The 14,541-nt window shown below is 39.1% G+C and overlaps 1 protein-coding gene across 1 annotated transcript in view; it reads left to right on the forward strand.

Annotated features, from left to right (window-relative positions):
- Positions 1-12,915: 12,915 nt before the first annotated feature.
- Positions 12,916-14,541, forward strand: part of KCND2 (potassium voltage-gated channel subfamily D member 2) — a 498,561-nt gene continuing 496,935 nt past the window's right edge. Inside the window, exon 1 of the mRNA XM_077163735.1 lies at positions 12,916-14,094. Within this exon, the coding sequence (XP_077019850.1) occupies positions 12,980-14,094 (1,115 nt within the window). The 5' untranslated portion in view covers positions 12,916-12,979. The remainder of the gene's footprint in view (positions 14,095-14,541) is intronic.

Genomic DNA, 14,541 nt, shown 5'->3' on the forward strand with positions numbered 1-14,541 from the left:
AGGTGTTGCAGAATTTACACTCTTCCCCCAGTAATGAAATGCAGCAACATATGAGTGAGGTTTTTGTCCAGAGAAATCCATTAGAGGAGACTGGCCATGCAGGTGTCGTCGGCCTAACATGCGCTATAGGAAGGAAAGTAGATGTTCAACACAAACCATATTCTTTGCATAAATTGTCTAGGCAGTGAGTCACCATCATCAGGTGGTTATTGACTGCATGCCAACCAAGGACCAATTTTTCAAGCAAGCTTTTCTAGGGACAGCATCCTCAGGCCTGCTCTTTTAACTCTTTTCTGCACAAGGGGTAATCTTCTAAGGAATCTACGTCTGATTCCTGGAGAGTTAGATGCTGATCTTTAGTGTTTTCATGCTTAAGTAGCTCACAGTATTTCTTACTTTTGAGCACAGTTGCTAACATTTTCAAGTTCTCTCCCACATTACATCTGATTAACCTTGACATGGAACTTGGAAAATAGTAAGTAGTTAGGAGAAATTTGTTGAAAAATTAAATAATGTATCATCAAGAATCTTTTCTACTTAGTTTAAAGGGTATATAAATCATCCCTTTCCATAGCCCCTTCCCTAACTGAACAATTCAGTCCTAAGACAAAGGAAAGGTGAGCAAAATGTGTGGCTTGGAGAGGAGGTAGCTTGAGATGCAGTTTTCTAAATCAGGAGATTAGGAGGGATTCCACAAGGTAAGGGCAAAGCAGAATGAGAAAAAAACTAAATTGGTGAGAAAGTCATCCACATGGGGAGGTGTGGTGGTTAGATTCAGTTGTCAACTTGGCCAGGTGAAGGCACCTAGTTCTGTTGCTGTGGACTTCAGCCAATGGTACGTGAAACTCATCTGTTGCTAATTACATCTGCTGGTCAGCTAGGAGGTGTGCCTGCTGCAATGAATGACGTTTGACTTAATTGGCTGGTGCTTAAATGAGAGAGTGCAACGTAGCACAGCCTAAGCAATTCGGCATTCCTCATCTCAGCACTTGCATCTCAGCCCAGGGCTTTGGAGATGCAGAAAGAAGTCACCCTGGGGAAAGTTGTTGGAACCCAGGGGCCAGGAGAGAAGACCAGAAAGACCATCCTGTGCCTTCCCATATAAGAAAGAACTTCAGTGGAAAGTTAGCTGCCTTTCCTCTGAAGAACTAACAAAATAAGTCCCCTTTTATTAAAAGCCAATCCGTCTCTGCTGTGTTGCATTCCGGCAATAGCGAACTAAAACAGAAGGTGACTCAGACTCTAGTTGGATGAGAAGAACATCCAAACTGAGGGAAGCGCAAGGTAGGATTTTGGGGCAAGGTCAGGCAGGTGCCCACACAAGGGTGGGGCAGTGGCAGCAGTGGAGAGTATTGGAATCTGAGTATGAGGAGAGGGACAGGGAACAAGGGGTTGTTGTTGCGTAAAGGAGGATCAACCAGATAGTAGATATGCAGTATGACAAGAGGCGTTACAGTCATGGGCAGCTGGAAAACAACATTGGGTTGGAAGTATCTGAGTGAATTCATGGTTTTCAGGACAGGCAGACAAAAGTGTGTTTCTATCAATATATACATACATTCTTCAAATCGTTCCCTTGCGCTAACAACCAGTTCTTAGCTACTAAATAACATCCTCCACAAGAAGGAATGGAGCTCCTTGGAGAAATGGTACATTCCTTGACTAGAGTAGGGAATAACAAAACAAGCCTAGAAAACTTTTTATGCCAGAAATTAAGTGACAACTTAGAGAATTTGGAGAGCATGTCAAAAGAACAGAGAGGTCAGCTTGAAAGATTTCCCACAGATCAAATCTGGAACTATTTGAGCATCCAAATAAACAATATAATAATGATAGATAATCCATTGAATAAAATAGGAAGTCATGAGACAATGTTAATAGAAATAGATACATGCAAACATACACACATGCAAACTTTGGTAAGAAACATATATTTACATAGTTTCAAAGTTCCAGCCCACAAAATGTTATTTTATTCCAAGGGGGAAAAGGTTAACTTTATAGTAGAGAAGTTGAGCAGTTACCAGCTAATCAAGTGGTGAGAATGAACATCACCTATAATGTAACAAATTGAAATTGTGTGTTATCTAATAGGAAAGAGGCATCACTTATGTGATATTCTTGCTAAGGAAGTGCAGTCAAAAATTTGTGATGAGACATCACAGGAACCCAAATTGAGGAACAACCCACCAAATAATCGGCTGGTAATATTCAAGATCATGAAAGTCAAGAGAAGACTGGTACTGTTCCAAAATAATGGAGATATGATAACTAAGTGCAATGTGTGATTTTGAACTGGATCTATTTGATAAAGGGCATTACTGGGCCAACAGGAGAAACTTCTCTTGGTCTAATCTTGAGGATTAGAATATCCATTTTAATTTCCTGATTTTTAAGGTTTTGTGGTACTTATGTGTTATTGCCTGTGAGAGAATACATATAATATATTTGAAGGTGTTGGGCATCATGTCAGCAACTATGCTTCATATGATTCAGAAATAAAAGGGTTTTACCCTATATTCATAAATGTTCTATAAGTTTGAGTTTGGTTAATATATCTATGTAATTTTTTAAAGTTATATATTTGTTTTTATTTGCTGTGGCTCTAATATATAAATTCAAGATAGTTTTGCATATTTTTATATTATTTAGCCAAATAGTCCACTGGTTATTTTGATGAGGATATATTCCTTTATTAGAAGGAGAAGATTTGAAGCAAATAGAATACCAGCGTTGTAGCTATTGATCTCTAACTACTTCTTGCTTTTAAATTAGAGAAACTGTAGGTTTATAGTAAAATCATGCAGAAAATACAAAGTTCCCATGTACCTTCCCAAATATTAATACCTTCCATCAGTCTGGTACATATATTTAACTGGTTCTTAAAGGAGTTTTGTTTTCCCTTTCAAGATTGATTCACTGCATCTAAGAGAACTGGAAGTGAACTTGACAATCTAGAACAGAAGGCTAATGTTAAAGGTTTTATATCAAACCAAAAATGTCTGGGAGATCTAGAACAGTATGCCCATGTCTTGAGAAAACCATTCTCTATCTGGCATATAAAGTCTTCCCCAGACTCTGTCTTAATATGCCGATGCAAAATGTAGCATCTTCTTTTCCCTCAAATATGTTTTCCTTTTACTTCTCTTTCTTAACAGTATTCTCTCAGTTACCAGGCTCAAAATCTGAGCCACCTATCTTTTTATCCTTAGCTTTCTATGCCCAATATTTGAAAAATCATACACATTAAATACTTTCTCCTAAAGTATCTTATATCCATCCTTCATTTACATTTTTATTATCTTCATTATTTGGAGTAACCTCCTTACTTTTAATATTTTTTCTGACAGTTTCTTCTTCTTCAGATTTCTCCAACACACAGATTTAATGAAATAAAGCATATCTTTAAATTTTGTTTTTAAATTAGTTAATTTAAAATAAATTAACTTTAATTTATTCAATTAAATAAATTTAATAGGATCAGCATTGGAATATCTTTTCTAACCACTTTCTCTCCTAACATGGCACACTCTTTTCTCTCCAGTATTTTATACATACATCACACTTTATCCAAACTTACCTATTTTTAGATTTCAGAGGGTGTAAATATGTTTATATATTGTTAAATCTTTTATTTATGTTTAAAATATTTATGTAATTATTGATGCTCTCTTTTTACTGTTAAATATTTTCCTAGTTTAGAAAAGTTGAACTTTTCACATTTCTGTATTCAGAATACAATTTATGTTAAAAAAAAACACTGAAAATTAGTCACATAAAGATGAAAAATATCAAAAGCGATTACTTAATAAGCATTCCATGCTTGTTGCTCCCCACAAATCTATATGCATAGAACTCTTATTTTTTTTAAGTCATTGGAATTCTGTCCCACAAAGATTTCACACAGTGGGGAAACAATAAGAATTTAAACATAAATAAGTAGAACAGAGTTTAATAAGCTTTCTCAATAAGTATACCTGAGGGACTGGAACAACTGCAATACAAATGCATTTTTAATAACCCCCTATTAAAAATTTTTCTTTATTTACATTAAAATCCAATACAAGGTAAGTTGTAAATAAATTAAATTTACATAATATCAATTTTTTAAAGTGAGGTAATACAGGGATTTGCTACCTCAAACATTTTTTAAGTACTGTATTGTTCTTTTTTCTTTAAACTGATTTATTAAAGCCAATCCTATAACTTTGTATAATAATAATCAAGTAAATATAGTTTATCAATGTGATTTGCTAGAGCATAGCAATAGTTTAAAAGAAAGTAAGCAAGCAAATTAATTGCCAATTTCCTCACAGAATGTGGCTTCTTAAATGATGAAAACCTTACAAAACTTCTTAAAGGTTCTCAACTACTATAAACTATTTGAATGTAATTTATCTTCTTTGTCAATGTTAATATCATATGCAAAAATGTACTTTTCTCTAGTTTTAGAAAAATAAGGCTTTTGTTTCTTCAGAGCTGTCACTGTGTCTTTCTTGTTTGTAATCATACCTGTCAGTTTATGGTATTAAGAGTATACCATAGCAATTAAAGCCAAAGTTACAAATATAACAATGAGTCCAAGAAGCAAATTTTATTTTCTTTCTTAGCTTCTCTTTTTTCCATCACTTAACAACTAAATGATTTCTCTGAGAATAAGCTATTCAGGGAGAAGATTCTGAAATGAAACCTATCAGCAAGTTTACTTTGGTTTAAGAGAGATTTTCAAGCTCTTTCTTTTTTTTTTTTTTAACCCCCAGATGCCAAACTCTTGAGGGCAGGATAATCTTGAATAATTTGGGTTGTGCTAACACCCAATGTGTTGCCTTGCAAATTGTAAGCGATCAATAATAACACTCTATTATTTTAAAAAGCTTATTTTTTTCTCCTCTATTTGTTTCCAGCTTTAACAGGCCATATGAATACTATGTGCATTGCCATTCACTGAAACCATGAATATTTTTAAAATAACACTGTTCCTTATATGAAAATAATCACGATGTTCCTTCATAATGACAACCATCCCATGAGACAGAATTGAAGCTGTAAAATGATGGCTAAATTCCTTACATCTAATTAGAAAATGTGTTAGCATAAGAATTCCAATTACACAGAATGTGACAGAGTCTTGGGACAGCATCATGGGAACTTTGAGAGGCAAGTTCACTTCATCATATAAAATACATTTAACATTGTCTGCATAATAGAAATAAAGTCCCTGAAAATGGATTATTTTTAACAGGAGATGGTTAAAGTCTAAAATCTGAAATGCGGAAGATCCTTTGAGGGGGACTTTGAAAAGGACTTTACAAGGTTATTGAAAAAAAAACTTAAAAAAAAAGTTGAACTCAGTTTTCCAACTTGTCTTTTAAATAGTGGTCCAAAGAAAGACATTTCTGTGTCACAGGATCATTGTGCTTTCCTTGAGGCCATATTCTAGGGATATTGTGAGAGAGCTGAAATCTCAAGTATGTTTCAAGCTTTACCTATGTTATGACTTTCACACACACTCCCTTACCTCAGTGATATGTCAGATTTTCTCTCTCCAGGAACAGAGGCATAAAAAGATACCTACACCTTCCAATGAAAAAAAAGGATCAAGAACAGATTTAACAGGTATAAAGCACCTTCACCAAACTCAAAAATAATTTTTTTTTGAAACCCAGAAAGTGAATAAAAATAAATTGTATATTTTTCTACAGAATCATATTTTGGGAAAATTTTACAATTTGTGGTAAACTATTTTAAGGTCAAAATGTTGTTTTTTATCAATATTTAACAATATGAAAATGCCAATGTTTTAAGATAAATTTGATACAAAATAATTGAAGTTGCTAAACAATTTAGATTTAATACACATAATTTCAAGAACTGACTAAAGGTTTTGTCTTTTTCTATTTGTTAGAAATTCTTTTTTAATTCAGGTGAATAATTTCTCTAATAATTATGATACTATGTTGAAATAACCTAAGCCAGACCCTTAGAAACAGAATCCACCTGGGAAGTGGATTTAAAAATGTAGTTTGATACAGTAAATGTGTTTTATATGAAATGTATCATCTACATAGTAAAAGCAGTCAATGGCTCTAGGAAGTTAGCATAAATGGTTAAACAAATGCAATACTTCCCTTCCCCATGACTGTTTTCCTCTTCTGGCTAAAGACAGCACAGAGAGGTACTGTGTGAGAGCAAAAGGAGAGTATGAACCTATCTGTCCAGTTCATCACCAGCACTAAAAGTAACAACAACTAGCTGACAAAGTGACTTTACTATTAAAGATGCTGGTGTGTTTATATAGCTAAAAGAACATGTATTTTAGAGAAGGAAGACTTGAGATGGAATCAGCTTATGCCACTTCATTGTACAACATAATCTTGTGAAATCATTTTAACCTCCTTGAGCTTCATTTACCATTTGGGTAAAATAAACATAATAATACCCTCTTCACAAGGACTTTAGCAGGATCCATTTTAATAAGTATATTCAGAAAACACTTTTTACAGTTTTTTACAAGTGTGGATCATTTGTCTCATTGTGAAGGTAATTTTTTTTCCATCATGCATCTTGATAGGAAATCAGCTTGATTTTCTACAAATCTTTCGGAGAGTTACGATAATAATCTATGACAGTGAAAAAAAAACTACATTAACTATCCACTAGAGCATTCATTCACACATTCAAGAAACATTTATTGTGCTTGTACTATATGTCAAGTACAATGACATATACTGAGGATCAGGTGAAAGAGAGTAAAACCTACTCTGAAATAGGTCACAGGCTAATGGCTAAGAAACAGAAGGAAACACACAAATCTCATTTATGCTATTGTAGTCTCTTGGACACCATTTTGAAGAGGTTAAGCAAGGGTTCCTGGAGGTTGCAGCCATTATTCCGAGTACTTGATAACCCTGAGGGGAGAAAAAAAATCACATATGAAGGCCCAGAATCAAGATAAAACATGCCAAATTCTGCAGGGTAAAAATCATTGAAAAAAACTCTGAAGTAGGCTAATGCTAAGGCAATAGCATGAACTGAAATATAAACGATAGAGGAAACTGAGATCCTGAAGGGCCTTATATTCTCTGCTAAAGACTGACTTCTGAAAAAGATGGAAGACTATTGAAAAGGATAACGACACAATTCTAATGCATTAAAATAATTATAAATAAAAGGAATACAGATTGCAAAGGAAGAAATATAACTGAAACTGTTTGTAGACCACATGATCGTTAATATGGAAAATTCTAAGAGCCCTACCAAAAAAAAAAAAAAAAAGATCCTCCTAAAACTGGTAAAAGAGCTCAACATAGTTACAGGATATAAAAAATCTACTAATATATATTAACAATACTAAGAATAAACATATGGAAACCAAAATTAAAACACACACACACACTACTATTCACAATTGCCTTAATGAAAATGAAATATTTATAAATCTAATAAAACATACAGGATCTGAATCATTAAAATTACAAAACACTGAGGAAAGAAATGAAAGAAGACGTAATACATAGAGAGACATAACGTGTACATGGATTAAAAGACAGATATGATAAATATAATAGTTTTCCTCAAATTGATCAATAGGTTTAACGAAATGCCTACTGTAATCCCAGTAACTAGCTTTCGCAGACATAGACATGATTATTCTAAAATTTTACTTAGAAAGGCAAAGATCTAGAATACTTAAAACAATCATAAAAAGATTAATAAAATGGAAGGAATTACTCTACATGATGTTGAGGCTTGTATACAGCTACAGTAATCAAGAAAGTATGGTGTTGATAGTCATAGCTCAATGGAGAACAGAGAAATTTAGATCCACAATGATATACGCAACTATTTTCAACAGCGGTGCAAAAGCAATTCAACATAGGAAAAACAGCTTTTTCAACAAATTATGCTAGAACAATCAGACATACTTAGGCAAAAAAGTCAACTTTGATATAAACTTCATAGTTTATACAATAATTAACTCAAAATAGAACATGGACATAAATCTAACATATACAATTATAAAACTTCTAGGAAAAAATACAGAGAGAATCTTCAGGATCCAGGGCTAGGCAAAGACTTTTTAGACTTGACAATAAAAGCACAACTCACAAAAGAAAAATTTTAAAAATTGAACCAACCTCATCAATATAAAAATCTTTTGCTTTGTGAAAGACCTTGTGATGAAGTAGATGAAAGGACAATCTATAGACTAAGAGAAAATATTTGCAAAACACATATCTGATTGAGGACAATTACTTAAAATGCAGGGTTCTCAAAGGTCAACAGTATAAAACAAACATTACAATTAGAAAATGGGCAAAAGACAGGAGCCCACATTCATTGTAGAGGATGTAAAGATGGCAAATATGCACAGGAAATAGCCACTGGAGAAATTCAAATTAAAACCACCATATGATATTGCTATATTCCTTTAGAATGGCTAAAATAAAAAAAAGTGATAATATCAAATGCCAGTGAAGATGCTGAGAAACTGGACAACTATTATATTGCTAGTGGAATGTAAAATGGTATAGACACTCTGGAAAAGATTGTGGCAGTTTCTCATAAAACTAAATGTATACTTACCACATAACTCAGCAATAAATTTGGATATAACTAAATATAAACACACAAAAATTAGTGCATATAAACTGAATAAGGTCAGTGGGTTTATATCAATACGTATATCCTGGTAGTGCTATTATATCATAATTAAGCAAGATGTAACCTTTGGAAGAAATTAAGTTATGGGCACAAGAGCTCTCCTAGTATTATTTCTCGCAGCTGCTTGTGAATTTACAACGATCTCAAAATAGTTAAGTTTTTTTCTTTTTATAATCACTCTAGTTGTAGTGTGAAGGATCAATTGGTAATGGGGGTGGAATATAGAAGGCCTAGGTTTCTTCCTTAAACTTCAGTGATCAAGAGAGGAAAGGCAGGGGATGACTGGAAGAGAGGAGTGATAAATTCAATTTTGAACTTGCCGAGTTTGTCTTTCACGTAATCAGCCAAGCAGGATATATAAGATGAGAATACAAGGGGCAAGAAAAGGAATGCCTGGATAAGGGAAGCATTTACAGTGTTCTGCTAGATTTTGTATATAAATATGCCTTATCACACAGCATTTCAGGGTATGAATGAATATTAAAATAACAGAGATAAGTGCATGTCAGGACAAAGAAAGTTCTGGACTCATAGTCAAGAATAAACCCCCAAAAATATTTGTGGGAATTTCAAATCCTAGCTAGATATAACAGGTTACATTTACATCATGCATTAAAGTAAAAAAGAAATAATATTGAGCACCTACCACATGTCCAGTCCTATACTGGTCTTCATGTGTATTATATAATTTTACCCTTACAATAGGCCTAGGAAGGTAAGTTTTATGTGGTTTAATTTCTGATGATAAAAAGTTGAGTACTTTGTCAAATGACACAAAGCTAATAATTTCTTGGACTGGAATTCGGACTAAATGTGTTTAACTCCTAAGCACACACTGTTTCCACTATACCAAGAAGACTGTGTGGGGGCACAGAGGGGTATCATAATACATTCTTAAAAATTGGAAATTTTATCTTCTTGTCACTTGACTCTTTTTGTAGAGTTAAGCTTCTACTTTTGTACTTGTAAGTATCCAGTCTCCTAGATGGAAGTTTTAAGAACTCTATTTAGGTCACGTGCCTCTCCTCCTAGAAATGGCTTGCAGAGTATTGGCATCAATTGAATATTCATGGCTCTCCATTTTCTAAATGCCCTGTTCAGCCCACTGTAAAATCAGACAGTCAAAGGACTACCTCATTATCCAGATTTGGAAGGGGTTAATTTTCTTACGTTAATTGTTAAGTAGACCCCTCTTTTTAATTACTACATCATATTTCTTTTCAGGTGTTCAGGCTAAACAGATTTATTAGTAAGCATCTTCCACCTCACAGTAATACAAACAGATAAACAGCAGGTGTTTTCAGTTCAGCATCCTCAAACTTAGATGGTGCATTAGTTCTGACTTCATTAACCTCTAGGTTAGGGATCCCTAAATCCCTACAATAATAAGCAAGCAAGCAAGCAAACAAACAAAAAGTCACTTTCCATCGCCACAGAAAATCTTGTAATTATAAGATTTGTTTTTCCACTCCTGCAGTAATTATCTATATACTCTATTTTTAGTTCCTGTGTTTTTGGAGGATATCCAAGTTCAGACTTCTAAGGTTGATACATCATGCCTATGATCTCCAGGGCTTGAAAGTGCATTTCTGTACTGTACCTCACAGGCCACTTACTTTACAAACTAAGGGCAACCAAGCCAAGCCCAGAAGAGTAATAATTTTCCAGCAGAAATTCAGCTTCTCTCCTTAATCACCATGGGTAAAGTCTCACAATTTCCAAGGACCTTACTCACTCTCGTGTATTATAATTATTATTATTCAGTCATCTAGATTTAATTTTAAAAGGCATTTCAGAAGGAAAACGCTCCACGTATCATCCCATAGTCATCAAAATGCAAACTACAGTCTATGTAGTAAATACCCTACAAACCCTAAAATGTAGGTGGGGAGCAGGGGATTTGGAGATGCTTATATGATCCAATTCTCTTTTGGGTCAGTTTATTTTGAACCTTCACCTTTCTAAAGCCTCCAAGCCTGAAGCGCAGATTCAACTTCTCGCCATTTCCGCCATCTAGTGGTTATCAATGTTACATGTTTGATTTTAAGGAACGTTTCTAATGACTGCGGGGCGGGGAACAGGGAAAAACAAAACGGTTGCCCGCAACAATTTCCCTTGTCTCTCTCCACATCACTTACCCCTCACCCGGGCACCTTTAAGCGGTTTAGATTTAGGAAGAGATGCGCGGAGAGGCTGAGGCGGACGCACTAACTCTCACACGAACAAACGCCCCTTGATGCTGACATTTAGGAAAGGGTTCTAAATCGTTCGTGTCATTCGCAAAGGACGCGAAAAGGAGTTGTGGCAAAACCTAGACGGAGGAGACGGCCTGACTTTCTGACAAGTTGAATGGATTGCCTATTACTCCCTGCAACGTTAACCTTTGGTTTATAAAGGAAATAAAAATAAAGAGAAAGAGGGAAAAGCACTTAACAATTCCGCCGCGGGGCTCTAAAGGTCTTGTCTCCGAGTCGCCCTCAGAAGACAGCCAATTCCTGCACGTTCCGCTCGGCTCACCCTCCTTCCCGCTTCTCCCTTTTTATCCTCTTTTCCCCTTTTTCCCACGCTCGCCTGTACCCAGGAGGCACATGCAAGGCACCGGTCCCCTTCCTCCTCTCCACCACGAAACCACCGCAGCCGAGCGCGTGAAGCTTCCCTTTGTTCACCGGAGGCTCACTCTCCTCCCCCGGCAGATCCACCTGAATGCTCTCCCGCGGTGACATTTTGCGCCGGGGCTAGTGGGTGGCTGGGGTGGAGCAAGAAGAGCCGGAGGAGACGGGGGCGGAGAAAGGTCAAGCCGAGGGAAAGGCAGGAGACGCCTTTCATAACCTGCGTGGCGGGGCGTGCGCGCGGTTATTTATTTATTTCCCCCTTATTTATTGATCGCACCAGCAGCGCGGCGCGGGGAGCCGGGGGAGATGCAGGACCACCCACTGGCGGGGAAGCAGCGAGCAGCCCTTCCGCGCCCCCGCGCAGCCGAGAGCCTACCGCCTCAGCGCTCGGGAGACAACCCGTGCCCGCCCCGGCCCCGGCCCCGCCGCGTTGCCGCCGCTGCCGCTGCCGCCTGCCCGGCAGCCCCGCAGCCCGGTCGCCCCGCCACACCGCGCCGCGCCGCCCCGGCCCTGGCGACAGCAGCCGCACAGTAAGTTGGCAGGAGCGTGCCCCTTCTATTCTCGCCTCCCCCGCACCTTTTGAACTTGTTGCTGCTGCTGCTGCTCGGCTCGCCTGCGCCTGGCTTTTGGAAGGTGAAAAGGAGGAGGGAGGCACACAGGGATGGGGGAAGGGGAAGAAGAGCTCGCTTGAGCTTTATTTATGCTCCCTTGGCGTATCGAATTCCGCTGCTCGGGAACTGCTTTTTCTCCTTTTCCCATTCCGGGTGCACGGCGAGGAGAAAGTCTCTATGCAACTCAGCCCCGGCGCGCACTTTGCCAGGTACGTACCGCGAGCGAGGCGCGTTCTGCGCCGAGGCAGATGCTGCTGCTGCCGCCGCCGCGGCGGCGGCTGCCAGCTCCTGGGCTCTGTAACTGTCACACTGCACCTGAGCTGAACTTGAAAAGAGAGTGAAGGGGCGACTGGGCACACGCTTCTGGCAGACTCAAGGGGTGCGTACTGACATGGGGGAGGAGGATCTAAATTAACGCCCCCCACCGTGCCCACCACACATCACCTACTTCCCAGCAAATACGGCCAGAGGGATAGAGGCGGTGACCGGACTCCCAAAGAAAGACGTGGGGCAGCGGCTGTGACCGCATCTCGGAAGCTACAACAACAGGTCGCATTTTTGAGACTCCTTTGGCGGGAAGGGGTACTTGGAAAGGGATGGTTTTAAAAAGCGAAAGGGGAAGGTAGGAGGGTTTTCTAATTCGTCAAAAGAATATCATTGGGTGACTGTCCTTCATCTTTTCCTCTATCCTCCACGACACATTCTGACCTCTGATTATCCAGATTGTGTCCGGGGAGAAATCAGAGACACCTGTTTGAGGAAACCGCTGCATCAGACGTCACCTGTGTGCTGATTTGTGCCAAGGGTGGCTGGGTCCACTTGCGGGAAGAGGTTTGGCAAGGTTCTGTCGGTGGGGATTGTTAGGACATTGCATCTTCGCTGCTATTTCTCCTAAATACCTGTCTTTGAGGGATACTTGCCCTTCTGAGAACTGTGACTTCAGCAGGAGTCCTATCTGGGAATAAGAGTGATAACTCTAGACCACGTTTCTCAGCAGGTGTTCTGTTTGACTGGAGAAAGTGAGTGCCTGTAGCTACTTTGAACCACTGTAGAGGCCTGATTGCCCTCCCCTTGCCGCCACGCCAAGGAGCCATGGCAGCTGGTGTAGCAGCATGGCTGCCCTTTGCAAGGGCAGCAGCCATTGGGTGGATGCCTGTGGCCTCGGGGCCCATGCCAGCTCCCCCGAGGCAAGAGAGGAAAAGGACTCAAGATGCTCTAATTGTGCTGAATGTAAGTGGCACCCGTTTCCAGACATGGCAGGACACTCTGGAACGTTATCCAGACACTCTCCTGGGCAGCTCTGAGAGGGACTTTTTCTACCATCCAGAGACTCAGCAGTATTTTTTTGACCGTGACCCAGACATCTTCCGCCACATCCTGAATTTCTACCGCACTGGCAAGCTCCACTATCCCCGCCATGAGTGCATCTCCGCTTATGACGAAGAATTGGCCTTCTTTGGCCTCATCCCAGAAATCATTGGTGACTGCTGTTATGAGGAGTACAAGGACCGCAGGAGGGAGAATGCGGAGCGTCTGCAGGACGATGCTGACCCCGACAACGCAGGAGAGAGCGCCCTGCCCACGATGACGGCTCGGCAGAGGGTCTGGCGGGCGTTTGAGAACCCCCACACCAGCACTATGGCCCTGGTGTTCTACTATGTTACTGGGTTCTTCATTGCTGTCTCGGTCATCGCCAACGTGGTAGAAACAGTGCCATGTGGGTCTAGCCCGGGTCACATTAAAGAGCTGCCCTGTGGCGAGCGGTACGCAGTGGCCTTCTTCTGCCTGGATACAGCCTGCGTCATGATCTTTACAGTTGAGTACTTGCTGCGCCTGGCTGCAGCACCTAGTCGGTACCGTTTTGTGCGTAGTGTCATGAGTATAATCGATGTGGTGGCCATCCTGCCTTATTACATTGGGCTGGTGATGACAGACAATGAGGATGTCAGTGGAGCCTTTGTCACCCTCCGAGTCTTCCGGGTCTTCCGGATCTTTAAGTTTTCCCGCCACTCTCAAGGCCTGCGCATCCTGGGGTACACTCTGAAGAGCTGTGCCTCAGAATTGGGCTTCTTGCTCTTTTCGCTCACCATGGCTATCATCATTTTTGCTACGGTTATGTTTTACGCAGAGAAGGGGTCATCGGCCAGCAAGTTCACCAGCATCCCTGCTGCCTTCTGGTATACCATCGTCACCATGACAACATTAGGGTAGGTGCCATCAAGGGAAATGAGATGGAGGTTGGGTATGGGTGAAAGTGATTGTGAACACATTAGGGATGTCTGACAATTTAGAGGAAAGTATTCTTCTTTTTTCCTGAATGCCTGCAGGAAAGCATTATCCTAATGGTTTGAAGAACTGTTTTAATCAGTGAAATGGGTATGATCAGAGATTGAAGTACTTAAGGAATTTCTGGTGAATGTCGAGTATTCTATGCATGAAAGTAACAAATAAAAAATATTTTAGAATTCCTGAATATAGGAAAAGAATATTTAAAATATCATACGCATAAATACATAAAATAAATTGACAGTGAAAAACACAAAATTTGTGTCCAGATAAAGATATGAATTTGCACAATGTATATTGGATTGTATAGAAAGTGCTGCAGTGAGTTCAAATGAAAAATATCCATCTATATTTGAGTTATTGTTTTC

The sequence above is a fragment of the Tamandua tetradactyla genome, chromosome 1 (assembly GCF_023851605.1).
Source record: "Tamandua tetradactyla isolate mTamTet1 chromosome 1, mTamTet1.pri, whole genome shotgun sequence".
NCBI classification, from domain to species: domain Eukaryota; kingdom Metazoa; phylum Chordata; class Mammalia; order Pilosa; family Myrmecophagidae; genus Tamandua; species Tamandua tetradactyla.